The 26978-nt window shown below is 52.8% G+C and overlaps 10 protein-coding genes across 10 annotated transcripts; 6 read left to right on the forward strand and 4 right to left on the reverse strand.

Moving 5' to 3' along the window:
* Nucleotides 1–1298: 1298 nt before the first annotated feature.
* On the reverse strand, nucleotides 1299–3796 carry A1O5_12474 (uncharacterized protein; the record flags this gene model as incomplete). Its single annotated transcript, XM_007753043.1, has 2 exons — nucleotides 1299–3641; nucleotides 3743–3796. 2 exons carry the CDS (start codon nucleotides 3794–3796, stop codon nucleotides 1299–1301), a joined length of 2397 nt encoding a protein of 798 aa, XP_007751233.1.
* Nucleotides 3797–4991: 1195 nt separating this feature from the next.
* Nucleotides 4992–7042, forward strand: A1O5_12475 (uncharacterized protein; the record flags this gene model as incomplete). Its single annotated transcript, XM_007753044.1, has 5 exons — nucleotides 4992–5127; nucleotides 5178–5282; nucleotides 5337–6275; nucleotides 6329–6476; nucleotides 6529–7042. 5 exons carry the CDS (start codon nucleotides 4992–4994, stop codon nucleotides 7040–7042), a joined length of 1842 nt encoding a protein of 613 aa, XP_007751234.1.
* Nucleotides 7043–7741: 699 nt separating this feature from the next.
* Nucleotides 7742–8490, forward strand: A1O5_12476 (uncharacterized protein; the record flags this gene model as incomplete). The annotated part of the gene is made up of 4 exons (XM_007753045.1): nucleotides 7742–7962; nucleotides 8024–8037; nucleotides 8102–8259; nucleotides 8341–8490. The coding sequence occupies 4 exons, from the start codon at nucleotides 7742–7744 to the stop codon at nucleotides 8488–8490; spliced, it is 543 nt and encodes a 180-aa protein (XP_007751235.1).
* Nucleotides 8491–8626: 136 nt separating this feature from the next.
* Nucleotides 8627–9379, forward strand: A1O5_12477 (uncharacterized protein; the record flags this gene model as incomplete). Its single annotated transcript, XM_007753046.1, has 1 exon — nucleotides 8627–9379. One exon carries the CDS (start codon nucleotides 8627–8629, stop codon nucleotides 9377–9379), a length of 753 nt encoding a protein of 250 aa, XP_007751236.1.
* A 558-nt stretch (nucleotides 9380–9937) lies between these two features.
* On the forward strand, nucleotides 9938–12650 carry A1O5_12478 (uncharacterized protein; the record flags this gene model as incomplete). The annotated part of the gene is made up of 2 exons (XM_007753047.1): nucleotides 9938–11141; nucleotides 11206–12650. The coding sequence occupies 2 exons, from the start codon at nucleotides 9938–9940 to the stop codon at nucleotides 12648–12650; spliced, it is 2649 nt and encodes an 882-aa protein (XP_007751237.1).
* A 1231-nt stretch (nucleotides 12651–13881) lies between these two features.
* A1O5_12479 (uncharacterized protein) lies at nucleotides 13882–15102 on the reverse strand (the record flags this gene model as incomplete). Its single annotated transcript, XM_007753048.1, has 1 exon — nucleotides 13882–15102. The coding sequence occupies one exon, from the start codon at nucleotides 15100–15102 to the stop codon at nucleotides 13882–13884; it is 1221 nt and encodes a 406-aa protein (XP_007751238.1).
* A 997-nt stretch (nucleotides 15103–16099) lies between these two features.
* Nucleotides 16100–17851, forward strand: A1O5_12480 (uncharacterized protein; the record flags this gene model as incomplete). The annotated part of the gene is made up of 1 exon (XM_007753049.1): nucleotides 16100–17851. The coding sequence occupies one exon, from the start codon at nucleotides 16100–16102 to the stop codon at nucleotides 17849–17851; it is 1752 nt and encodes a 583-aa protein (XP_007751239.1).
* Nucleotides 17852–18441: 590 nt separating this feature from the next.
* Nucleotides 18442–20577, reverse strand: A1O5_12481 (uncharacterized protein; the record flags this gene model as incomplete). The annotated part of the gene is made up of 2 exons (XM_007753050.1): nucleotides 18442–18725; nucleotides 18924–20577. The coding sequence occupies 2 exons, from the start codon at nucleotides 20575–20577 to the stop codon at nucleotides 18442–18444; spliced, it is 1938 nt and encodes a 645-aa protein (XP_007751240.1).
* Nucleotides 20578–22118: 1541 nt separating this feature from the next.
* On the forward strand, nucleotides 22119–24041 carry A1O5_12482 (uncharacterized protein; the record flags this gene model as incomplete). Its single annotated transcript, XM_007753051.1, has 1 exon — nucleotides 22119–24041. The coding sequence occupies one exon, from the start codon at nucleotides 22119–22121 to the stop codon at nucleotides 24039–24041; it is 1923 nt and encodes a 640-aa protein (XP_007751241.1).
* Nucleotides 24042–24514: 473 nt separating this feature from the next.
* Nucleotides 24515–25021, reverse strand: A1O5_12483 (uncharacterized protein; the record flags this gene model as incomplete). The annotated part of the gene is made up of 1 exon (XM_007753052.1): nucleotides 24515–25021. One exon carries the CDS (start codon nucleotides 25019–25021, stop codon nucleotides 24515–24517), a length of 507 nt encoding a protein of 168 aa, XP_007751242.1.
* Nucleotides 25022–26978: the final 1957 nt, after the last annotated feature.

The following is a 26978-nucleotide window of genomic DNA, read 5'->3' on the forward strand; positions in this document are numbered from 1 at the left end:
GGCGGCCGCGGAGCTCTCGCGGTTCTATCATGGTGGCTTTGGGAAGCTTGAGGTCCTCGATGGCAGTGAGACAAAGGTTATACACAACAAATTCCACCGAGGCCTGAACCAGAGCGAGTATGACAATGCAGCTGCACGCACACGCTGAGAAGGTTTACTCCCGAGGAGCCTGGGGCGCACGCCTGCCGGCTGTGAGTTAGTCTGTTGACCTCGGAGCCCGTTTTGACGAAGTAGGACAACACAACCGTTTTGTACAGTATCTAATCTGTCTCACACAATACCCTCTGTCTTTTCCTTCCAGGGTTCACATGGCAGTCTCGGTCTCAGTCTCGGTATCCTGCGTCCATTATCAGCAAACGTCGAATGGAGGCCCTGTGTCGTTCTTTGCTTTCTTGCTTCGTTGGGTCCTTTCTTTTAGTGGGAACCAACCAACCAACCAACCAAGCAGCGAACCAACACGGGTAAACTCCGATCGAAAGCGCATTCGTTCACTTAACAATACTCCAACAGAGTTATCACGTTGTAGCCAACCCCCTCCCCCTTTCCTTCTTGTTTCTTGTTCCTTATTCCCTTTGTTCGCTGGGCTGGATTCCATCGTGTCTTCTCGAGGTAGTTTTGGAAAGGCGGACCTGGGAGACAGGTGACAGGTGTTGCTGGAAACGGACCTGCGGGGGCTGGCGGGCTTGAGGCGAACTATATGTATGTATTCATCCATACCTCTGCCAATGTGCTTCATCCACTGCAGTTTGAGAAGGTCACGGCAACGAACAGTTGATGGAAAAAGAAATTCATTCATCTGTCATAAGGGGTCGAGGAATGGATCCCTGGGAAGGAAGCTCTGAACCAGCTTTACCTCACAGCCCTGATTGAGCAACACAAGTCTCCGTGCACGCTCCCCTTCAACAAGAGAATAAGAACCCAAACACCCCGATCCAAGATTGTAGGTCATACTGGACTTTTTGTTGAACGCCATACCCAAAACCCACACCCGGCTCCAATAACCCGAGGCTGTGTCCCTTGATCCATGATGTAATCCTGAGTGTGATGTCGAGTTTTCTGCACCGAAACTAGCCTCGATCCACAGATCCCAACCGTTTCATTACCATGCACACCCCACAAAAATGCAGAATTTAACACACGTCCCGAAAGTAAAAGCAGCACAAAATCGAACTCCATGCTCGATGGAAGTCAGATAGCGGAAAGCGGATCGGAACCAGGCAGACAGGATCTAGTGACCCCCTTCTAGATCGCAGCAATTTGATGGGCCAGTAGACCGGACAGATCAAATGAGAAGCCACTCAACCTCTCTGCTTAGGCCGAGCAAGCATGTTCAAGCGGCTGAGACTCAAAATCCCTCGACCAGTCTTGCGATCTTTTGCGTTCTGCTTCGCCATCTCACGCGCAGAACTTTGTCTTGGTTTCTTCACCGGACTCGCCGTCAATCCCATCGCCGTTCTGTCCGATAAGTCTCCTGTTGCCGGCGCGGTCCGTGCCCGCTTTCCACCTCGCTTCTCGCCTTCGTCTTGCTCTTGTTTATGTTCGTCGCCGAATCGAGAGCTGTCGTGCCAGCCGCCAGGGAGACTGGGCATAACTGACACACGCCGGTTCTCTTTGCCGTCTTCTTCATCCGTACTCTGGTGATCATCAGACATAGCTCGTCGACGCTTCTTGCCCGGCAACCCGTGTGGTACGGTCTTGACGTCCGCATCTTCGAATGGTTGGATAACATCTGTAACACCGGAAGAACGGACCCGACGGATGGTGGACGGGGAAGGGTTTAAGAAGCTCATATTGCTAGGAGACCTAGCAATCTTGTGGGCATGAGGGGTCGGATCAGCCTTGTTGACTATAGTGTTTACAGACGTCAGGGTCGAAGGGACACTAGAACGCGAAGGGTGATGCAAAGTTGTAAATATGGACTTGAACTCTTTTGACTCGCGCCGGTTATGTTCCTTGGCCTTTTCAGCAAACGCATTGTCGACCTTGGAAAGGGCAGCTGGGCTCGAGGATGGATCTGGTAACGCAGGGTACTCAATTTCACTTGATGCATCCTCCCAAGCACCGTCGTCTTCGACAGTGTAAGCAGCCGGGTCATAGGGCACGACTGGTGCAATCGGCTTCCCCGGGCTGAGTTGCGGCAATTTAGCCGGACTAGGACTTCCAGCGGCCAATTTGACAGCATACCTAGACTTGACACTAGGAGTGAAATCAACTTTCTTGAGGGAGCCATTCGTGGATGTCGCAGTGTTAGGACGCTTAGGTGTTGCTTGCCTCTCCTCGATCAACGGTCCAATATCGGTCTTGCGTCCAGATCGGAGAATGGATTTCAGACTGGAGAATTTTGGAAGTCTGGAAGAAAAGCTTGGGCCACTGGTTGTCGCGGCATTCTCGGTGACTGGCTTTGATAGCGACTCATTGTTGAGAGCTGATGATGAACGCGCCTCGCGTGGCAGTGGAGGAAGAGGTCTTTGAGCCTGTAAGGTTTCCTTTTGTTGCAGCCCGGACGAAGATTTAGTGCCGCATTCTCCATACGAGGTAGAAGGTCTATTATTTAGTGCAGTTGATGTGGCTCGCAGGGACTTCGCTGAAGTGGTGCGGGTAAGTTTAGCCACTTTGTTGGGCGTGGCAATTGGAATCTGACTTGTTGTCGCTCTAGCCATAGAAGCTTTGGTAGGCGATAGAAGGTTGCTTGAGACAGGCCGTGGTAAAGTCGAAGGGCGGGCTGACAAGGGCTGGTCCAATGGTCGACTGGCAGATACGTCATGGAGTTCGGAGCGTCGAGCACGTTTGGCAGGCGCGGTGGACTCGACGCGCTCCTGTTGCGCCGGAATGGACTTGAAAGGACTGATAGAGGTGGGCCGACCAAGGAAAGGAGGTGGCTTTCGACCAGGAGTGCCCTTCCCAGCAGTTCGAGGTCGATCGGCTTCGTCGAGACCGGCCTTGGAACCGCTTCTCTTCAGTGATTGAGCTGTAGGCTGGGCAAAGCCTGGCTTCGCTCTGAAAGCTGATGGGTGATTGGCTATTGAGTCCATCTTCTTGAATTGAGCCATATGGATGTCGCTGAATCTTCCTGCTTTCCCCTTCGGTTTCGCGATTTTCCTTCCAGCGGCATTGGTGCTGCTGAAGATATCTTCAGCCTCTGCATCTTTTTTCTTCTGGACTTCTCTCTCCATGCGCATCTGAGCCTTGATTCTTGCCGCCTCTTCTCGAACATTGTCCATGAGCTTTTGTGCCTCACTGCTCAGCTGAGATTCAGAGCCGAAATCGAAGTCGAACGCAGTAGAAGACAGGTTTGCAGGGGTGTTCAGACGGGCTTTTGACGGGGTATTCTGGGCACTTGCGATGGAACGAGGAGGATGGGCAGGCACATCGACAAACCCCATCTTGAGGCCGGAATCCGGTGCTTTGGTGGTTGTCTGGTGAAGGAGTTGAGGGTGCATTTCACCGCGATCGGCTTGCGGTTCCGTCCGAGGGGTCTTCAGACCAGACAGTTTGGACAGATGTGACTTGATCATGGCCGACGACGCCGGGGTTGCAAGCACATTGGCGATGGATTGTGGCTCGCCGACTTCTGGAGTTTCATCTCTCTCTACCAGAGATTCAAGCTGCGCGGTGGAAATCCCCTTGCGAGGAGAGGGATGCTGTAAGTAACATCATTAGCTCCAAGCCATGAGAAATACCTTGATTACATCGCATGGACTGAGATGAAGAGTTGTTTCTCTACAGATTGGCCAAACATTACCTGTTGTTGTGCCGCCTTGCTCAATCGAGCTGAGCGACGGCGAGGAGTGGCCATGTTTTCTATGTCCTCCCAAAGGCCTGAGGAATCTGAAGACGAGAGGGATGGCAAAATGAGGTACGGAGGAGGGTGGAATTTCGAAAATGATGCTGGCGGTGTGGTCTGTTTGGTGTGGAGGATTGGTGATGGCCAGATTCGAATGTTTAGTGGAGAGAGCTTGTGGTGCTTGGACGCTGCTCCTTACGTCAGAAACATAAACAACCCACTGCCAGCACTAGCCATTCGGTGACCAATCTCGCAATGCACTAAGCCACTAAGGAGCCACTCACCCGAGGCCGCGCTTCCTCGTCCGAAACGCGCAATCACGTGCCGCTTCGACCCATCGCACCACAGCTCACAGCTGCACCTCGCGTCCTGCAACGCAGGCCCAACTCTGAAACATTCGTCGCCTTCGACCTTCGGCCATTGATCCTTCAGTTGCAGGCGCTCCTTGGCGGCTTGTTATCTCATCCTAGCCCAATCTGCATACAGTATGTATATACGTACCCAATACTCGGTACCCAGTACATGCTCCTATCTTTGGCCTGGACTCGCAAGACGCCTTCAACAACGATGTTGGCTAACCTTTTCCACCTCATCTGTCCCTTCCTGGTCTGGGCTGTCGGTTGCGTTATTTGACGGACCCCGAAGTTCGTACTCTTGAGGAACTCAGGAGGACTTCTTGTTCCCTCACCGCAACATCTTGCAGCACTCCAAAATGAAGGATTGCCCCGCATACGCAGGACACCTGGCTCCCATAAGGACATTGAAAGAGCTTTTGCGAGGCTGAATTGGGTTAACAGACTGGTAGCCTACTTTTTGCAGGCCCCGACCGTTGTCCTGAACTTAGTAGTTGATGACTGGGCCAGGACAATGCCTTTCGTTTGAGACAGCTCGCATCATGGATAACGTGCGGTTTGCGATGTGTGCCTCCGAGGTGGCACGACCAATGGCCTGCTGTGGCCCCATCATTCTAGCCTCGTCACTTCTCTCTCTAGGCACGCTAGGGCTGACGCCGGAAATGAAGGAGGATCAGCAATTACTGCTACTCGAACTGGTCCTTGGAAGCACAAATCCCAACAACAGCTTCCGTTCGTTTGATTCTCGTTGCTTCTCTTTCTGTTGTTTCGTGCTCCAGCGTGCAGTTTTGCGCTTTTCAAGTCTCCTTTGTTGATAATTCTGTCTACCTCTGATCAGACAGCTGGCTGTCGCAATGGATGCCGTTCAAGGCTCTATGAGCCATCGTTTTATGCTTCTCGGCCTTTTCGCATTGACCCAACTCGATCTCGTTCGCGCAGGGGTTTCCCTTGATCCAGTCAAAAACTTTTGCAGGAGGATCGGACACAGTTGTTAGTGCATGAAAACAGGGCGACCTTGGGCTATACTGAAATACTCTCAGCTGTCTACAAGAATGGCACACTATATATCAATGGTGGTCTCGAAACTTATGTCGACTTTGGAGCGGACGGACAACAAGACTGGAGTACAATTACCTCGGGCATAAGTGGGTCAATGAAGTCCTCACGAATGCTTCTGTTTCTCTAACAACTTCCACAAGACGAAAACCTAATTTCCGTCGATATGACTGCCTCCTGGGACTGGCAAACGAACGTATCGATTTCTCAGAGCGCTAGACACGAAAGCGGTAGCGTTGCTGGCATGCAATGGCCTGTTAATGTCCATGATGGCTCCCTCTTCGGAGGATTGGAGTCTTCGAGTACACTTTATATGTTTGGAGGGACAACCTCAAGCTTCAATCAGTCTTTCCCTTACTTTGAGATTCCGCCTACAACTCAATACGGCCTATGGACCTATGACATGAATGCCGACGTCTGGGCTGCTGTCGATACCTCCGGATCCTTGGACACAATACCTTCATGGGGAGCGAACGCCGAAGCTCCAGATCGGGGGCTTGCTTTCTACGTGGGTGGCCAGATCGATGGCGGAACAGCAAACACCACTCAATTTTTGGTTGATGATACCGTTGGTGTTGGTGGAATGGTGGTTCTCGACACAACTAGCAACGCCATCAAGAACGTCACAGTCGACGATGCCGTCAAGAGCAATCGCCAAGGAGCCGGGCTGGTGTATGTTGACAACTTTGGTGACGCTGGAGTGCTCGTGCTGCTGGGTGGAGAGACTCAAGCGGACGGTCTCATTCCCATGGACGAAATCTGGGTCTTCGATGTCAGCTCGACAGATTTGAGTGATAATCCGTCTGCGGACAAAAACAAGTGGTACCAACAGAAAGCGACAGGCAATGCCCCTGCTGCACGCGTGGATTTCTGTTTGGTAGCCGCACCTGCCCAGGATAACAGCAGCAGCAGCATCTACCTGTACGGTGGCACATCTAATGGTACCATCTTCGATGATATCTATGTCCTTAGCCTTCCCTCTTTCACGTGGGTCCAAGTGTTCACCGGACAAGATGCTCGGTGGAGTGTGACGTGCCATTTCATCCCCCCGAGGCAGATGATCACAGTTGGTGGAGGCGGAAGTGAGCACTCCAAGCCGGTCCTATCCCGATATTAAGCTAACGAAAATCTGCAGAGAGCAGCAACATCTCTTCCGACTGTGACTGGGAACAGAAGAGCTTAGCCGTGCTTGATCTGAGTACTATCGGATGGGGTAGCGTTTTCGATGCTGCGGCACCTCGGTATGACGTGCCTGACGACGTTGTCGCAGCTATTGGAGGAGGGTGAGTGATGCGACTACACGAAGTAGTCTCACGAACTAATTGAGATCATCAGGCCAGCAGGGAATGCCACTAAGGTCGAGCCCGAAGGCGGATGGGCCGAGTCGGGGCTCAGCCAGCTCTTCACAATCAGAAAGACAGCGACTACTGCCCCCCCTCCGCAAAACAGCACTATTGTGACCCATTCACCGACTCCCATTCCCACCGAAGCCCAAGACAATAAAGGCAGCGGCTTGTCTGGCGGCGCAATAGCAGGAATTGTAATAGCAGTGGTTGCCGGTGTGGCAATCGTTTGCGGCGCCATCTTCTTCTGGCTTCGTTCTCGTCGTCAGCACAGGCAAAATGTGGGCATGGAAATACCGGAGAAAGATTCCCTGCCCTCGTACAGCACAGCGGCTTCTCAGAACACACCGGAACTCGGTGGCACGCCTCAGGCTGCAGAAATGCCAGCGAAGATTGTGCCTGAAGCACCGAAACCCGATCCCCATGAGCCTGTGGAAAAGGATGCAGGAACCGTGCAAGGACCTCACCCATCACTCAGACAAAATGGGCCAGCAGAAATGGAGTGAACGGTCTATATCCTTGGCGCCAATGTTTTGATATTTGTGGCTGGGTTGATATGCGAGCTATCGATGCCCCTTTCTAATGAGGATGGTTTGTAGATAGCTCGATAGGTACGGAGTGGTATTATCGGACCCCTGTTTTTCCTGCTCCGATGTCCGAACTCCAGTTTTTCCGTTGGTGCCGTTGCTGCTATTATGACGCAAGTTGCAACACCACGAGCACCACAATACCAGCAAGGCACTCCTGACGTCTGCTCGTCGTCATCCCCTCATTTCGGCCGGCACGCAGCCCTTGTCCAGTTAAGGGTGAGTATCAGGCTTGTACAAGCTTGTACTATATCAAGCATTGGCTCCTTTGCAACTACTATGCAGGCATTTCGGACTCGCGCCGGCGATCAACACTCCACATCTACAAACGGCCAATGGCCTCTCCATCGTGATTCCCGTCTCCATGAGGATCGCAGTGCAAGGCTGTCGTGACGTCGAAGACGGAGAGCATGACTGGTAATAGAATGCGGGCTATGGCATCATTGTGCACGCCCACACGGGAACAACGCACTGTGTCTTTGTCGATCAGTTCGGCATCAACACACACGCAGGCACTGCAGTTATTCATATACCATTATATCTCACTCACCCATTCCGAAAGCTGGATCATCTCATATGAGTGTCTCGTGATTGCGTTGCTTTACAACGACAGACAGAATGGCCTCTCGGTCCCCTACGCTTCGCGCGTCGTCCGACCCTTTCGCCCCAGACCGAGAGAAGGACATCCGCAATCTCGATGATCTACCATTCGACCCGTCGGCTGAGAAGAGACGTTCTACATTGGGCTCGGCTTGGCGACGCCAAAGCGAGTATCAAGAGACAGATCCATTTGGGAAGGACGACGAGGAAGAAGTCAAGTATCGCACTTTGAAATGGTGGTGAGGACCCAGCAGTTATACTTTGCGTGGACAGCCGTATGCTGATACCAACGTGTCCCAGGCAATGTAGTATGAGTGAGTTGTTCTTGCCGACTTGCTAGCACCACAGTCGACCTGACATGATGGCCTTGTTCCTCAGTCATGATTGCCGAGACAATCTCTTTGGGTATTCTGTCTTTACTGTCAGTTCTAGCGACCATCGGAATGGTGCCAGGCGCGATTCTCATTGTTGGCCTCGGAATTGTGGCAACCTATTCGGGATATGTCATCAGACAGTTCAAGGCAGCACATCCTTGGGTAGGCGGTTTTCTTCATTCTCGGGCGAGCCTCAGAACCACATGCTCATTTCTCGTTTCACGCAGGTCCACAATATGGCAGATGCAGGCTATGTTCTCTTCAAACCAGCGGGACCGCGCAGCTGCTATCGGTCGCGAAGTCTTGGGTGCTGCGCAGACCATTTTCCTCATTTTCAGTATGGCGGGTCATATTCTGACTTTGGACTATCTGCTTGAACACACTGACCGATAGGGCCGCCTGCACTATTGTGTGGGGCATTGTTGGGTTGATTCTCTTCTGAATCTTCGACATCCCTCGAACTCTGCTGAAGGTATCATGGTTTTCCTGTGCCAGCTTCTTCAGCATTACAACGGCGGTGATCGTCACCATGGCAGGGACAGGAGCCAGGGATCCTTCGCATGGTCATTTCCATGCCACTCAGTCTGCCACCTTCGCGACGGCATTTCTCAGCGTGACCAACATAGTTTTTGCATATGCCGGTCATGTAGCTTTCTTCAGTTTCATCTCCGAGATGAAGAGTCCACACGACTTTCCCCAGGCTTTGGTCTTGTTGCAGGTTACCGATACGAGCATGTATTTGCTGGTCGCAATGGTGGTTTATGCTTATGGTGGAGATCAGGTCGACTCACCAGCCTTGGGATCCGCTGGGACACTGGCCGGAAAAGTCGCTTGGGGCTTGGCCATTCCGACGATTATCATGGCCGGTGTCATTTATGCCCACGTCGCTTCCAAGTATGTCTATGTGCGCCTCTTCCGAGGAACGAAGCACAGGTCCAAGAGGACAATCCTTGCCGTGGGCAGCTGGCTCGCTATCACACTGACAGCGTGGGTGATAGCGTGGATCATTGCCGAGTCCATCCCTAACTTCAACAATCTACTGGCTCTGATTTCGAGTCTGTTCGCCTCCTGGTTCACTTATGGGATTTCAGGCATATTCTGGCTGTTCCTCAACTATGGCCAATATACTCGAAACTGGAGAAAGATGGCCCTGACTGTGGTCAACGTCTTGCTGTTCGGCATGGGTGCTGGCATCTGCGGAATGGGCCTGTATGCCAGCGGCTACGCCATCAGTAACGAGCCAGGCGGGAATAGCTGGACATGCAAGAACAATGCACAGTGAAGCGGGATTTGAAGAGTTCCAACGCATGTCTTCTGTATCGTTAGCATTATTAAACATGTACAACCTCAATGGGCGATCACAGACTGGAATGAAACTGGATCTTGTCCAGAGTTGATTTCTTATAGATTTGCCACAGCCCTCTAGTCGTTGTCCCGATCTCAGGAGGTTTTGACCAGCTCCGAATGCCCTCATTGCTACACAGTGAAGCGTCAAAGATTTTTTGGTTCAGACGTAGCTCAGTGGAGTTGTACCTAGCCCATGAATCTCAACCCAAGTTGAATCTCTAGGCCTGGATTCCTCCGGTTAATAAGATTTCCATAACATAGCTGTCTCTGAACGATAGAGAGTTGACCTCAAGCGGCCGCTCACTTGATATGCCTCATCCCGATGCTCACACTGCCAGACAGTTGACCCACGACTGACTGTTCCAAGACTGACTGGGGCACTTTGCAGTGTCATGCGCAAGAGAAACAAGTGAGCCTTCGACCGATCATTCGTTCGCCGAAGTCCAGGAAACCAGCAAGCGAAGCGGCGACGAGACAAGCGAGGCTTGATAAGATGCCTTTGGGCAGTCGGAGACCAGTAGCGGGCGTGGGAGTCTCCAGGCCCAAGCCTCAGGGGGATAGTGCGCCTAACGGCCCTATGGCAAGCACCAACACCCACGCCAACAGGCGCCAACGTGGGAGGGCCACGAGGAGTGGTGAGCGTGGTGAGCACCGACGAGGCAATCTTCTAGACCCCGGCACCCAGCCCGGAATTAATCAGAGTCCCACCAGAACCTGCAAAATTTCTAGATATTTCGACCAGGATATGCCTGAGAGCAACGACGACGAGAGCGACCGTCACCAGCACGACACGTTCTTCCGGTCTGCAAGCACTCCAAGCCACCCTCGAGATTTTCTCCCAACCGGCAAACTGAAGTCCCCAACCCGTTCGACGTCGTACACGACACCCCTCCAGCTATTCACCGAGGAGTCGAAGCCTAAATCAGGCCAGGCGGCTCCGGCACCTTTGACTGAGCAGAACCTACGGGCCCTCTTGCGATCCCTGAACGCGGCCGACGCGAAGAAACAAGAGCCTGGGCGGCGAAAGGGTGTGTCCGGAGTGTCTGAAGCAGCAGAGGGTGTTCCCGGTGATCCCAAATCAAGCAACTACAGCAAACCTAATAGTCCTCCTCGTCCTCCCGCAGCCACTGCCGGCATCACTCGCACGGCGGGCACAACAGGCTCAGGCCGTGCTGCCTTTACCTCAGCCCCACCCGCAGTCGCCCTTCCTTCTACTGGCTCAAATCCAACATCCATGCGAAAGTCAAAATCGCCCAAGAAGCAGGACAAAGACAAGGAAAAGAAGAAGTTCAGAAATAACTCCGACCCTGACACCCACCCGCTGAATCTTCCTCCTGACCGACTGCGTCAACATCTGGCTCAAATGGCCAGGCAAGAGGCTGAGTCTGCCGGCAGAATGTCGATAGATCGAGAATTTCCCGACACAAATGACCATGATTCTTCCATGTCGAACGGCACGGCAGGCTCGTCACAGCCAGCCACTCCTTCAAAAGATGCTGCAGGCGCTTTTTCCGATCAGGCCAACAGTGATGCTACCTCCAACGGCACCAACGGCCACCACGACGAGCGAAGTCCCACGCCTCCTCCCCACAGAGTTCCTCCCGCGCCCAAAGTCGATCCAGAAGCCTGCAAGGCCGCAGGGAACAAGTTCTTTAAGGCCAAGGATTATGAGCGCGCCATCGTCGAGTACACAAAAGGTAACGCATGCCCCTATCAATTGATTGAGGTTGAAGATCCAGATTGGCTGACAAATACACACAGCGGTCGATGCAGAGCCCTCGAATCCCACATATCTGTCAAATCGAGCCGCCGCCTACATTTCTGCCAATAAATACAGCCAGGCACTTGGTGATTCACTCCAGGCCAGCCGGTTAGATCCCAAAAATGACAAGATTTTACACCGTCTGGCTCGAATCTACACCTCACTAGGACGGCCGCAAGATGCCCTGGATACGTACGCTAAGATCCCGAATGCGTCAGCCACAGATACTGCATCGGCTCGAAAAGCCTTGCAGTCGATTGAGATGGCGGAGAAGCAAATTGATGCGGAAGATGGAAATGGTAACATGGCGCTGTGGAGCATCGAACAGGCACGTCAGACGCTAGGATCTGGCACGCCCACGCCGAGGAGATGGCAGCTTCTCAAGGCCAAGGCAAATCTGAAGATTGGGTCCGCAAATGCCCTGGGCGAAGTGCAGGGTATTGCGCAAAACCTGATGCGTGAAAATCCCATGGACGCCGAAGCCATTGTGCTCGCCGGTCGAGCATTCTACTTCAAGGACGACAAGCCGAGACAAGGGAAGAGCGACTATGAACGAGCCGAAGATTACTTCCGACAGGCACTGGCACTAGACCCTGACAACTCTGATGCACGAAACTGGTTACGAACAATGAAGAAGCTCGACAGAGCTCGAACATCGGCCAATGACATGTTCAAGCGCGGCAAGTACTCCGACGCCGTCATTGCTTATACGGAAGCCCTCACCATCGATCCCACCAACAAAGTCACAAATGCCAAACTTCTAGGAAATCGTGCTCTGGCCCGGATTAAAACCAAGGAGTACGATGAAGCCAAAGCCGACTGCGACCAAGCTCTTAAACTTGACCCGAGCTACACCAAGGCCCGCAGAACCCGGGCCAAAGCCACTGGAGAAAGCGGCGATTGGGAACAAGCCATCAAGGATCTGAAGTCCTTGTCCGAAGAAAACCCTGCTGACGCCGATCTGGGCAGAGAACTGCGCAACGCAGAACTCGAACTCAAGAAATCTAAGCGGAAGGATTACTACAAGATCCTTGGTGTGGATAAGGACGCGGGTGACAAGGAGATCGAAAGAGCTTACAAGAAGAAAGCTGCCGTGTTGCATCCGGATAAAACGCAGGGGGATAAGCAGAAGGAAGAGGAGTTCAAAGACTGCCTTGAGGCGAAGGAGACGTTGCTGGATCCCCAGAAGCGACAGATGTATGATTCTGGGGCAGATTTGATGGAGCCTGGAATGGGCATGGGTGGATTTCCAGGTGGCATGGGAGGCTTCCCTGGGGGGTTCGGAGGTATGGGTGGATACCCCGGTGGTGGGGGTGGTGTGCAGATTGACCCGGAGATGTTGTTTAATATGATGAACGGAATGGGTGGTGGAGGGCCTGGTGGTGGCGGTGGCTTTAGATTCAGTTCTGGCGGAGGAAGGGGTGGATTCTCTCCCTTTGGCTGAGAATTTCTCAAGCCCGAGACTTGAGAAAAGAAGGGGGCAAAGAGCAAGTGGCACTGAGGTGTAGTCGAGGATGTTGTTGGAAATCCAATCCCAAGGTGATTCAGCGAACAGGAGAGAGAGCGGAAAGGAGACGGTGCCCCCGACACCGACGGAAGTGAAATTGCGAGGACAAGAAGACAATGGCGCAAGCCAGGCTCAGCTTCAGACCGGGCTCATATCCAGCACTCGGGCCAGCCAGCGAACTATGTGACTGGCCCATATCCAAATGTATTGAAGCCTGAGTCAGAAAACCGACGGGACCGAACTGCAGCCTTACCATCCAAAAACGAAAAGCAAAAGCAAAAGCACCACATTTGATGGATTTGAAAGTTCGAGGTAACGTCCATCGACCAGGCAGTACATGGTGTCATGGGGCATGTAATCTAGGCGCCGGCAGAGGCAGCTTCGGCACCCGTCGTCTCAACTCGGAGATTTTGCCACCACTCTCTTGTTTGTTCCCGGTACTTACATGGGGACCTGGCCATAGTGGTTGGTCAATGCAGGACGACGGCGAGGTGAGGGATAAGGTTGGGGACGGGGATGAGGCTGAAGATGAAGACGAAGATAAAGCCAAAAGCTGGCATGGTAATGAGGCCGGAAGCACAAATACAAGGCAACCACGGACAGGCAGATCCAGATACAGATGCATTAGCCAAGGCGTTATCGTTTGTCGCTGTCGCTGTCGCCGTCGCCGCTATTGTCGACGTTGTCGTGTTCGCGATCTAATTTGGGCCCTCCCTCCTCTATTTTGGTCCGTTGCTGTTGATTCGCTTACTCGCTATGTTGCTGAGTTTTTCCAGGCATTCTTCTTTCCGAGGACTTGCAAAGTCCCGACGGCTGTCTTCCGTCTTCAATCCCATTCTCTTCCTCTTCCTCTTCCTCATTCTCGTGTCCTCTGTTCTGCCCGTTCCTCCTCTCCGTCTCGGTCCTGGACTCGATCTAATCGGGAGAATATTCGACGGCGACGAAGTGGGGCGGCAGAGGAGGAGGGGGAGGAAAAGAGGTAGATAAGGGAAGGGAAGGGGAGGAAGTACACACACACACACACACACACACACACACACACACACATATATATATATATATCTCGTACACCGTGTCGATCATATGATACCTATGGAACAGAACAGGGGTCCTTGGGAACCACATTACGAATCAAAAGTCGATTGAACAATCTCGTAGTTCCACGTAATCAATCGTCATCGTCGTTGTCGGCTTCTCGCGCATTTCTCCTTCTTCCGCCGCCTGCTCGAACTTGGTCTCTACTAGACGTATTGGGTCTGGGTCTCGGTCCCCTCGGTCTCGAGGGTCCCGGCTGCTGGTCGTCTTCGACATCCCTATCCTCTCCATTATCTTCGGCGTCTCTCTCATGTTCACTCTGATTTTGCTCCGTGGTGGCACCACCGTTACCGTTACCAAATTGGACGCCCAGGTTCCTCGAAAGTTTGGCGTTGAGCTCGCTCTCCTCGATCTTGACCAGGCGGGCGGTCTCTTCACTGTTGTCGTCTTCGTTGCCGTCTTCACTTTCGTCGCGCCGTCTGCTCTCGTTATTTCGTCGAGAGCCCCTAGATAGAGGCACTGCTCCATACCCATAGACGGTTCTCACCAATCCCGCCACACCTTCCACCCCCACCTCAACCTTGCCTCTCGGCCCGGGCGTCCACTCAATCATTTCCTCTCCGGTAGACGTGTCCCTTCGCTTCTCAATATATCCTTCTTTCACCATCCTCTGGAGCAGTTTCTCTTTGTTGCCCAGAGGCGTGTAGGTGTCGGCGTTGACGCGTTGAAGATAACGTTCCAGCTTCTGGTCCGTGAGGACATTGTTGTTTAGGTAGATCAGGGAGAGGATGAACGTATAGAGGGCAGTGTAACTAGATTCGACGTCGATATTGGGCGCACGTGTGGGTTGTATGATGAGAGGGTTGTGTTTCAACTCGGGGGGGAGGGTAGACACGAGTATCCAAGACTTGGTAGAGGTACTCGAGGACTTTGTTTGCGTCGCTTGTGTACGGCGATCTTTGAGGGAGGTTTTCTCCTTGGAGGGAAGTTCCATTAATTGCATTCCAAAGACATCATTCAGCACGCGCTGAGCTCCCGCGAAGACGCTTTTGAAGGAAGCTCGACCTCCAGCGGTGTTGGCATCTTTGAATATTTTTTGGGAGATGTCGCTTCGCCGCAAGGGTGTGCGGGAATATTCTGTGGCCAGGGCCAGACGGACGAGTTTCTTGATGAGGATCTTCTCTACGGGTTGACCTATAGCGGCAGGGGAGGAAGGAGAGGAGGCGGAGGAGCCTGACGAGGCAGCATCTGAGTCTGAGGGTGGAGATGGTGGTCGTCTTGGAGGGGGCTCAACTTCTGATTCGGATCCGTCACGAGAGATTGCCTCTGCGCGACGCTTGAGACGTCGGGCCATGGCGATTGAGATGTTGGGTGAGTCAATGGCAGTGGAGGCCACAGAAGTCGTTCAGTCGAATTTCACGCGTTAAGTGGAAGTCGCAGTCGCAGACGCGTAGAGTCGAGAGGGCATTAGTCCTAGAATGGCCTAGTTTATCCTGGAGCAGGCACTGACCTCATGTGCCCATACTAATTAGTACTAGTCTGCAATACATCAGCCCTATTGGAGCATCACTAACCCCACATCTTTTATTGTCTTCCTTCGCTATTGTGGGCTGGACGGTGGTCGACAAATGCAATAAGAGTCATGCTCAGGCAAACTCAGCATGGCAATCCAATAGTCTCTTTGATATGAGAACCGAAGGATCCTCGGGGGGGGCGGGGGGGGGATAGGCATAGTCCATCAGAGAATTGAAGGGCCCTTCAGGCATCAGGCAGCTGGCTTCTCTGCCCCCACGTTGTACAGCCTCATGCATCCCGCCAATGATGGGTGGGAAAATGGCAGCCTGCTCAGCCTGCTGAGTCTGCCAAATCCCACCAGGAACCACCAAATGACTCAAGCTCCATCCTTTGTGATGGCTCACAACTCACAAACTTGTGCAAAAACCAGGACAAAGATGCCTTAAAGGCTGTATCCTGCACCCCGTGTCTCTCTCGTGCCCAACAGTCTTCACCTGCAAAGTATCGCCCAATCTCCCTCCCCCGCCTTTGCATATAAAAAGGAAGACTCGTCGTGCCCTCCAGCCTTATGTTCCCCAGCCTCATATAGGCCCAAAACACAGCTCATGGCCTGTCTACTGTTCTCGCGCCTCTTCCGCCATCGGCCATTCACACGAATTCACTCTACCACTTCACCCTCAGGCCCTGCCTCACCCTCATCCAATGCTCTTGGCACACAACCAGCAACTTCCAATTTGAACCCGGCTTATAACACTGACACCTCTCCCTCACGTGCTCCCTCACGTGCCACTCCATCACGAGATGAGATCAACCCCAATCTCCTCCTCTTGAACATCATGGCAGGCCAGGGCCCGACAGCCCTCTCTACCCGCAGTGTCAACTTCCACCCGACCTCTCCATCCAATGAATGCAACCCACCTTTCCGCAATTCAGAAGGCTATCTTGGCTTCAATGTGGTTCGAATCGGCGAGAATGCGCAGGGAGAGGCCCTGTATGACTGGATCTTCGCCTTCTCGACGGCTGCTGATGCATCGAACGTCCTCTTGAGTGATCCCCAAGTCCCCATTGGCGACCGTCTGTACCGTCTTGGAACCTACGATGGACATTTTGGAGAACCTCAGTTCGATCTCTCGGAGCCCAGCCGCACACGAGATTCCCTAGCACCTCCTCCACCTCCACCATCAGACATCTCTCCTCCTCGAAAGCGTCTTAAGAAATCGCCACCAAACAAGGTCACCTGCAAAATCTGCTTTGGTGACATTGAGGGTGTCTATTCCACGCCTTGTCGACGATGCAAGGAGGCTCTTTGTTATGAGTGCCTGAAAACCCTTTTCGACACAGCCATGAAAAACATGGACAGGATGCCCGTCATGTGCTGCCAAGCCGTCATGCATCACGAAGTCGCACGAGGAATCCTCCCAGCCGCTGAGCTCGAAAAGTACAAAGAAAGATGTGATGAAATCAACACCGTTGATCCTCTGTACTGCCCTGTGCCAGCTTGCTCTGCCTTTATCCCTCCTCGAATGCTCAAGGAAACCGATACGACGGTCACGTGTCATGTCTGCAAGACAACCATCTGCACAAAATGCAAACAATATGCCGGAGCAAAGGGACACGCCTGCGTCAAAGACGAGTCTCAGCAATTCATCCTGAAAACATATGAATACAAACTCTGTCCCAAGTGTAGAACTGGCGTCATGAAAATGTACGGATGTCCTCATGTGAGATGTCGATGCGGTGCTCACTGGTGTTGGGACTGTCGACGGTCAATGAATGCCTGCTACAAATACCCATGTCGTGCTGCCAGAGACGACGGCGTGGATGGAGAAGATGAAGAACCCGAGTCTAATGAGGAGGAGGGCGCAAATGGGGCCTCTACATCTGCTCCAGTGCCGACTGAAGTAGAAGCGAGTTTGCAGGCACAAGCTACACAAAGTCACGCTGTCCTCCGCAGCGCCACGGACACGCATGGCCAGATTCAAGAGGATACGGTGGTACACCAGGCTGCAACCGAGGAATCGGCAGAGGCTGAGAACATCCAGGACAATGAGATCACGCAAGCCCTGACGGCAGACCAGCCAACAAGCGATCCAAATGGTCCTGAGGCGACTGCAAGTGCCCCTGAGAATCTGGATGACCCGGAAGAAAACGACTGGGAAAATGAAGATATGTTCTTTGGGGAGGAGCCAATCGACGAGGCCTGGGATACATGGGGGTGTCGACATCATTTTAATGAGTTTGGAAAGGACCGGATCCCCCGATTCTGGTTGGTCGACTTCAATCATGCAACCGACGTGAGCTTGGAAATTGAGTGTATGGGTTGTTTTGAGAAGGTCGAGGTTGGGAAGGGTGAGATCAAGAAGGCTGGATTCAAGGAGAAGTGGTGCCACTGGAAGCCTTCTGGCCCGACAGAGGAATCGGAGAGTGAGGCTCAAGCGGTGGTTGATGGTCGAACAACAACATCTGCCGATAAGTCACGAGTCTCGTTCGAATGTCGCCATTGCGGAGTCATCTACTGCGGTCCGTGCAAGAGAGCGGCTAGAAAGAAGATGGCAAGAGAATACGAGGCTCCTGATGCCGACCACTGATCATGAGGCAGTGGTTGATCCTCTGATGGTGAGGAGATCCTGCGTTTTCAAGCGGCGATGTCGAAAGGATTCGAAGTGGCGCCGGCCTCGTTGATAGATGCTTCTTCAGTCACTGAGCTGCGGGACTTGGGATGCGACATGTCGCTCGAGATCATTTCGAGCTCGGAGTCACGGAGACTTGGACTGGTTTATTGCCAGATTAATACCTAGGAGCAATAGGACGTGAACATGACGGCTGGTAGAAACGGCCACAGGTGAATGATGAACGACAGATTTGAATTGAAATCTTCCCTCTTGGTGTGACTTCTGCCTTACTTGATGTCATGACAATATCTCATGAGCGAAGAAAATATTAGGGGTCGTTATGAACTCCACCTGATCTCCTCGCTTGCTCAGCACTTGTATCGTAACGCCTGACCAGATCAGCAGAGTACCCTATTCCCCTCAAGATCTCGCGCAAAGATCCCACATACGCCCCAGCCAGCCACACCACATCCTCTTCCGGCGTAACTAGAAAGCCAAGGAACCAATCAAATAACGTCAAATAACGTCCATCTCTGAGCTCGAAGTCTCATCCCACCCTGGCGCCGTCAGTGCTTCTTGAGCACGAGGACCAAATACCCCAGGACCCTGTACGCAAAGATGATGGCGAACATGATGCCGATCCACTCGCCGATGACGCCCGAGGACCAGGAATACTTGTAGGCCTCGAGCACGGCGGTGCCGCGGATCTTGCCCTCCGACTCCAAGTCCGACGGGTACATGCACTGGAAGCCTTCGGGGGACTTGGCGCAGTCCCAGATCGTGGAGCGGAATTGGTTCGCCATCATGCCCTGGAAGACGTAGGCTTGGTAATCGATGTAATGGAAGACGTCTGTAACAAGAAGAAAAAAAACAAAGAGGGCACGAAAGTCAGCCACCTGCACGTTTGATTGTATGCACACAAAAGCCATGGAGAGAGGGACGGGATTGGGAGAAGAGAGCGAGAATGAGCACGCGAGAGACGGGAGGGCGCAGGACAGGGCCCGGGGTGGACGGAATGTGACTGAGTAAGTTGAGATGGGAGACTTACACTTCCAAAATGGATTCAGTTTGCCCATTGGTACCATGAACCCATCCACACACATCCAGAGTCCGTTTGCAAACGCCGTGATGGCCAGCGCAACGACAAAGATGGGAAAAATACTCGACACCAGAACCACCAAGCCTTCAGCGGCGAGAAGGTCCAGAAACAACCACAACACCCACATCCAGAAGCCACCGGCGGTAGGGTTGAAGTGGCCCAGCCAATACGTGACCACGGAAAACATGATTGCGATGAGGAACAGCCAAGGGACGCCGATGAGGGTATTTGCGATGACAAAGGGAAGGGGCCCGTAAAGACCGTTGTGTCGTTCTTTGTTGAATGTGTGGAGATCCTCGATGATGGAAGGCACGTAAGCAACGGCCATGAAGGACATGAAGGCGCCCCCGAAGAAGATCGCATTGGTGAAGGGCTGGATCGAGGTCTGCGAGAAGGAGAGGCGGAGCCAGACCGTGCCCATCATGATGGCGAGGCCGAAGTACATGGCAATTCTCGTCCCGTAGGCGATGAAGTCGCGGTACGACTTTATGAAGTTGCGGTGCAACAGGACCCAGGAGACGGTGACGACGTTCTTGGATGACGTCCGAGCAGATGAGATAGGCGGACCGGCGGTGCCTAGAGCCGTGCTGGTGGTGATGGCAACCTCCAGTGCTTTGTAGTCCTCTGAAGCCGTCCACGCATCTTGGATGTACCGAAGGCTGCCCTCAGCGGCGCCAGCGGTGTGACTAAAGTCACTATTGACCAGATCGAGCAGGTACTCTGCCGGGTTGATGTGCAACGGCAGAGGACGACGGATGCGCTCAAAGTACTTTTCGATATTGGACACGGGTCCAAAATAGCAGGTGCGGCCTTCAGACAGGAGCATCAGCTGATCAAACAGCTGGAATGTCGTCGTTGATGGTTGATGGATTGACGCAATGACGATCAGGTTGTGCTGCTTGGCCACTTGCTTGATGTAATTCATGCACTCAAAACTGGCCGCAGAGTCGAGTCCACTGGTGGGTTCGTCCAGGAAGACCACTCGAGGAGAGGTGACGAGCTGGCTGGCGACGCTCAGTCTGCGCTTTTGCCCGCCGCTGAGGCCTTTGCGCAAGGGTGTGCCGACAATGGTGTCTGCTTGACGTTGGAGACCAAACGATTCAATAAGCTCGTTAACCCTGGCGAGTCTCTCCCTCTTGGACATCTTCCCGTTGACAGAGAGCCTGGCCGCAAAGTCAATAGTCTCTCGCAGTGTCAAGATGCCAATCATGGCGTCCTCCTGTTCGACATAGGTAGACACTTGTTGGACGGCAGATGCGTTGGTGGGTCGTCCATTCATCATAATCTTTCCTTGGATCTCGCCCTTCATGGAAGAAGTACGATGGGCCAGGACGTTCAAGAGGGTGGTTTTGCCGCTTCCACTGGGGCCCATGAGGGCGAGGATACTCCCTGCCTTGACTGAACCATAGCTAGAAGTCAAGATTTGCAGAGGCTGTTTTGTTTTCCTGTCCTTCACGACGACTCCGACATCTGACCAGGAGAATGTGGAGACTGCGCTGTTTGTGAGGTGGCGGCTTAACTCGAGGCCCTTCTCTAAGTCCTTTGCAATGTCACTTGGGTCCTTCGAGGAGTCTGAGGAGAGGGTGAGGTCTTGAGTGGCCATGGTAACTGGAAACCTGTATCTGCGATGTTCAAGGGGGGGATTGACTTCAAGGAAATGGGGAGAAATAGGGGGCTAGGAAACAAGACAGACAGCATTGGGAATGCTAGAGACAGAAAACAACTCAGTGGCATCTTATACAATCTCAATCAAATCCTCCTCGGTGCTCGCACGCAGACGCTGTAACATACACAGCGCCTCAAAAGTAATCAAAGCGTGCAGTAAGGTTGGGCCAACACAGACATATTCAGCCTTCAGAAGACTAAGGAATGCCCCAACCGCCCTCACAGCCTCCTTACAGGCCAAAGACCTCCCTTACCTCGTATGTTGCGGCAGCCATATGTAGATAAGGGAATGTTCTCAGCGACCCAGAGCCAAGCAAAGCACCAGATGCTCGGATATGTTTTGCGATCCTCCGCGAGGCTGGCTGAGATGTCGGATCGGCCGACCACCCAGTCGCCCAAGGCCCAAGACCGATACCCGATCTTAGATATTTAGGGAAAAGTGCATAAATAAGACAAAAGCATCAACCGCATCATATCGGGGACTAGCATCGAACAGCCCTAACTGGACACGAGGGTTCAGCTCCACATCTCGTGGCAGTCGTCTTTTCGGGGATCTGGACGGAGCCATCCTACCAAATCGTTTCGAATTCTGATTTTTCAGCCCCAGAACGCCCCCTTGTGTTGTGCGGGTTTGCCATCTCTCGGTGTCAGGCCATTTTTTTGTCAGAGCCGTCTCAGATTGGCCAGAGGACCAACTTTCGGGAACGTCGGGTTTCACGACTTTTTTGCCAGGGTGCCACAAGTCTGACAATAAATAGGAAGCACACCGCGCTTTCGGCGCACGATATGCAGGTGGTCAAGAATAGAGCGGATAGCGGCCGGCGATACAAGGATGGTGTCCGTGAAGGTCAAGGAGCAAAAGCGAAGTTACATAGTCTGAATCGAAAGGCACTGAGGAACGGCGGAGGTTTTCTGTAGAGGTGGGAGGGAGCAAGAGAGAGGTGCAAGGTGAAGTGAAAATGAAGTGAAGGCGAAGAATTGTTTTTGTCAGACAGCAACCTCGCTGTCATTTTTCTGTTTTCCAAGTTTGCACGTGACAGGCGCTAAGACTCCCAACGGTCTGGAGTCGCAGGCCTAAAAATTTGTCGCCATAGTTTCCGTCTCCAAAAGGAGGGCCAACGAGGGATGGCGTCCCCGTCCCCACCAAGTCCCCGACAACCTCCTTGCTGCTGTCACCACTGCTGATTCCCTGACTCAGCCCATCCCATCGTGGCCATATCCCACAACTTCCAAGCTCAGAGCGCGCTTCAGGGCCCCCCGGGGACCATCAAAGGACGCAAAACCGCGCAGATCTAGGGCTGTGACCCAAGCGCCCATTGCCATTCAACCCAAGACAAATACCGCAGGCGAGACGGAGGCCACATAATCAGCACGGTTCCTGTGGTTCCTGGAACCCATCACCTACGGTGACCCCCCTTTTCTCCTTCCGGAGCGTTAGACCGCCATTCATCTACATTGCCATCTCAGGCGAAACCAAAAATGACCACGCAGGAGGCTGCTAATGCCACTCCGGCCCCCAGTAAAGGCCGATCGAAGCACCCAAGCCTTCTCGCGTGCATTCCATGCAGAAAAAGCCATCTCAAATGCGATGGCCAGAAGCCGCTATGCAGCAGGTGCTCCGAGAAAAACGGGGACTGTGTCTGGGTTAATTCCCGAAGAGGATACCGGGAATATCGCAAAAACCAATCAACTGATGACGAAAAGACTGACCAGAGGCCGAAAAATGATACCATGTTCGACGAATCCAAGCCTGTTGTTGTGAATCAGGAGGCCTATCATGTCTTTAACGAGGCTGATACTACCAAGCTGAGGGCCATGACCTACGCCGAACTCTTTCAGCCCACCATGGATCCAGCCTTCCCAGCTCTTCCTCTCGACTTACAGACCGCACAGCCCGTCAAGGACCATCTGCCAAGTCCCAGCAACTCTGATTCAACCATGTCTATCACTCGAGAGATACTGCCTGCCGCTGCTACATCCGACAGGGCGTTAGTAGAGAGCACCGACTTGATTGATCTGTTTTACCGGCACTTCTATCCTTCTCATCCCTTCATCGTGCCGCGACAGCTCTATCTCCAGAATCCTGCCATTCTGCCTCCACCTCTCAAGGCTTGCATGCGGTGGCTTGCAAGCCATTACATTCCCTCAGCCAACCACGCGGCTCTGGAGAATGCAGCAAAAGTCATCTTCTCGCCGGACGTGCCTGACGATGGCTTCAAGGTGCAAGGTCTCCTCCTCTTCGCAATGACCTGCTTCGCAAGGTTTGGTCAAGGAGAAGGATCCATGGCACTGGACAAAGCCATCGAGATCGCTCTCCGGATTGGTCTCAATCGGCAGAGCTTTGCTCTGCAGCAGTCGCCCAACGATTCAACAATGCAAGAATCATGGCGCAGAACATGGTGGACACTCCTGTTGATCGAGGGCCTGGTCGTGGTCATTGGGGGTCAATCATCGCCATTCCGACTGTACTCGACCTACACGGACGTGGCTTTGCCAGGCCACGATGAAGACTACAACGAACTCCGGTCGCCCCCGATAACTCGCACGATTGCAGACCTCCGAAATAGGACCTTCTCTGAAGACACTTTCGAATACTCGTCCTTTGCCTATTGCATCGAGGCGGCGTATATCCTCGGCTCTGTGCTTGCCTTGAGCCCAGACACATTTGCGGTGACAGATCCTCAAGTGGAAGGTATTGATGCCGCCATTTCGAATCTCTTACTATCCCTTCCCATGGACAAGCGAGAAGTGGTCCGTAATGATGGTACTATCGACGAATGCCTTCTTATCGCCCATCTGGTCATCCATTGGGCCGCTATCTGCCTGCACCGTCCACGATCTACCTTGACTTTCATCCGAAATCACTATCGCACGACATGTACAAAAGCAGAGGCTGCTGGTCTCCCTGCGCTAGCTTACACCTCCCACACTGCCAAAGCATTGCGAGCAGCGAACGCCATCACCAACCTAGCATCCATGCAAACAGATGTCAAGATGTGCTCGCCAGTGCTGATGTGCGGCTTGACCACTGCTGCAACAGTGCACTTGCCGGCATACGCCATCGTGGATACCCCCGATCAAGCTGTGGCAATCAAGGAACGGCTACAACTTAGCATTTCGGCCCTTGGGTCATTCGGTGAGGTTTGGCCACGGGCTACCATCGCCAAGGGACAAGTGGCCAAATTCGCTCGCGAGGTCTTGACAAAGCCGAACGTCTATGTCGATAGCACAGTTCCTGGGATGATACCACGTGTCTCGGAACCTGTGCCTCTGCTGGAGTACCAGATGCCCTTCAACAATGAGTCGTGGATGGACAATCTGATCCAAGCAGAACAGGACGTAGAGGCCCCGTCATGCCCTGTCTTTGACACCTTCGCCATGGCGCAGACTCAGGGTTCCTGAGCAGATTCGGAGAATCTTGTGTACATTTATTTTGATCTCTTTCGATGTTTAATGGATTTGGACGGAAACTATCGAATTTTCTTTCTTGGAGCAGGCATGCACTTGGCTATGGGATCAAAAACCACTGCACCAAAATTCAACAATTTTTGCAGTGAGGAATGGAATAAATGGGCTGCTGGATATGAACGGCCACAGGGCTTCGTTGGACTTTCGGGTGCTTGATGAATTACGACTACTTCTTCAGCTTCTCTTTCCTCATTCTGTCATCTATGTACCGGCGAGGTAGAACGTCACGTTTGAGACAAAGCCTGTTCCAACCTTGTTTTCCTCTCCATTCTTCGTCATGCCCAGAACTTCGAGCCTCGATTCCGAGGATCATTGTCATGAAAATATTGATTCATTGATTCATCAACGCCTTTTTGGGTCTCTGGCAATCTCAGCACCCGCGAGGAAGACTAGCTACAAGCATGGACTCAATTATTCCCGCTCAGCACAAAAGTGAAACCGACTCCGTCACTAGTCCCGCCTACACACGTGCTGCTAAACGTCCCTGTCGGACAGACAGCCTGTGCTGCTCTCACACACCCTTCCCATCTCCCCTTGCTCACGTTGATCGTGGCGCCCTGGGCTGCATTCACAGCTGTCAATGTAAACTTTGATGTCCCCGACGCTCCAACCGTCGTCGATGGGTCGCCCCCGCAAAACTGGATTGAGCCGGCGATGCCGCCGCAGATCGACAGGATGGCGACGTTGGTGTCATGTGTGTTGAGGACGGCGGTGGGGTCTATACAGGTTGTTCCAGTCACGGCGTTAGGGTTGACGGAGGTGTTTGCTGGGTCCCGAGGACGGATTGGGTAGCCGATGCTGCCTGTTGTGGTGGACGGCAGCTCCTGGTGGTCGTCCCACCATAGAGGAGACGACGTCGTGTGGACAATGAAGAGCAGGAAGGTGAGGGAGAGAATGCGAACGAGTATTCGCATGGTGGCTGTCTGGACTGATTGATTGATCGCGACGCTTTAATTGCAGAGGGACTCAACTGCGAAAGTGAACTGTCACTTGGGGCTTTTGCACAGAATGATGCTGAGCACGACAGTCCCATGCATCCATCCATATATATGTCAGAATTGTATCCATGATTCTCCTGCCGTGGTGTCATCTCGGCTAGAAAGTTGATTGATCTTTACCCTTTTTCAAGCCTCATATGACTTGCAGACAGCCCAGTCAAACCCATCTCCTTGAGGGAATTAAATGGAAAGCTCAAAAAAGAAAAGCGCTGCACTGTATTTAGTACCATCCTGGATGTTTCGGGGGGATGGCTTCTGCGTGAGACAGCCGGCATCTGTTGAGGCGTGTCAGAGACGTGGTTGATGTGGCAATTTGTCACAGAAGAGTTTGACGAGCTTCTAGCGACAAGCCTTGGGTCGCCAAATCCGTTCTGTCCGCTTTAGTGCTGCTTCGGATTAACGCCGGATTAAATACGGCAGAGTATATAAGTGAAAAGGTGCCAGGTGATACGGTGAAACAATTGCGTTTTGATCCGATATTCCCTTGGTTCTTGAAATTGCCTGCTCTTGCTGCTCGTACCTGCGAACTCTCAATCGATGCTCAATCCATCCTCCCTGCACCGTGACCGAACCCAAAATCCTCATACCGAACCGAGGAAAGTCGATGCCATGACGTATCTGCTTTTTTCTCGTGAATAGTGTCCAGCTACAAGACACCAACTTCAAGTCCCTTCGAGCAGGCTACCATCGAGCACAAGTTGCGCAGCTATTTGCCTGCCAAAAAAAACCCCCCACGCCCGCAATGATGATGATGTTCGCATGGTTTGGACGGAGGGTTCGGGTACCCTGAGGCGGTGCTTGCCAATATCCCAAACTAACTCGGGTTGAAATAACATGGTGGTTGCATCAACAAATTGGCTGAGCATACTCCAGGCTTGGCGGTGGCCGATATGGAGGCTTCTGTGTTGGAGTTGTCGGCCTAGGACTGAAAGGTTTCTTGATTATTTGCCCAGCGCTCTGTCAGTTACCCGATGATGGCTTCTCCTACACCGGCGAGCAGTCCGTGACAGGTATGTTTCCCAACGAAGCCTCCGGTGAGACCCTCGTCGACAGCTCCGAGAAGTCCTCTTTCGCCTTCTGCGGTGGCCCCTTCATTGTAGGGTGGCTGGATTCCGCTATACTGTGGCTGCCTGCGGCCTGCCTGAATGTCAACAGCTGCGTTCCCGCGCTGGTGGACGTCAAGTTATCCATTTGAAGCGAAATTTGCATTGGTGCCTTGATGGTGCTGGTCGTCATAGGAGCCTGCCTACCTAGCCTTGCTGCTGCACCGATGGCATGTATGGTAATGGTGCTTTCTGGTTGGGCCGGGGACCTTACGGCAGAGTCCCGGTGTCGCTGTGGTATTGTCGCTCAATCGAGCCAGTCAGAACAAACCACTTATCTTTTTACTGCAGTCATCACCGAAAGTCGTTGTCCCAGCCTATTACTGGTCGCGAAGAGGAGGGAAATCCGTGCAAATACATGACAACTCTCAGCCCTCGATGGTGTTTTCTTCGCAAATCTTGCAGGGTTTCTCTCACCCCGTATCCAGCCTTCAATCAACGTCCAGCTGCTTCCAGCTTGCACCTGCCTAGAAGCAGATGGCCTTCTGGATTGCTGGTCCAGAACGGCCCTTGGATTCTGACCTCCCGGATACAGAGAAGCACGAATTCATCCTGCGGACTTTTGCTTCGGGACCACCGCTGAAAGTTCTGCTTGAAATCCTCACACCTGCGCGAAGTCCAGTACAAGTTTTTCAATTTTTCAATAGGCTTTGCATCCACAAATTTTGCCGAGTTTCGTTGGACGAAAACCGTCATGGCAGTGGAATAGGGCGCGTTAAAGTCCAGTATATCTTGAATCGAGACAGGAGCTTCAGTATGGGATTTATATA

Source organism: Cladophialophora psammophila (genome assembly GCF_000585535.1).
Source record: "Cladophialophora psammophila CBS 110553 chromosome Unknown aczJe-supercont1.34, whole genome shotgun sequence".
Taxonomy (NCBI): Eukaryota; Fungi; Ascomycota; class Eurotiomycetes; order Chaetothyriales; family Herpotrichiellaceae; genus Cladophialophora; species Cladophialophora psammophila.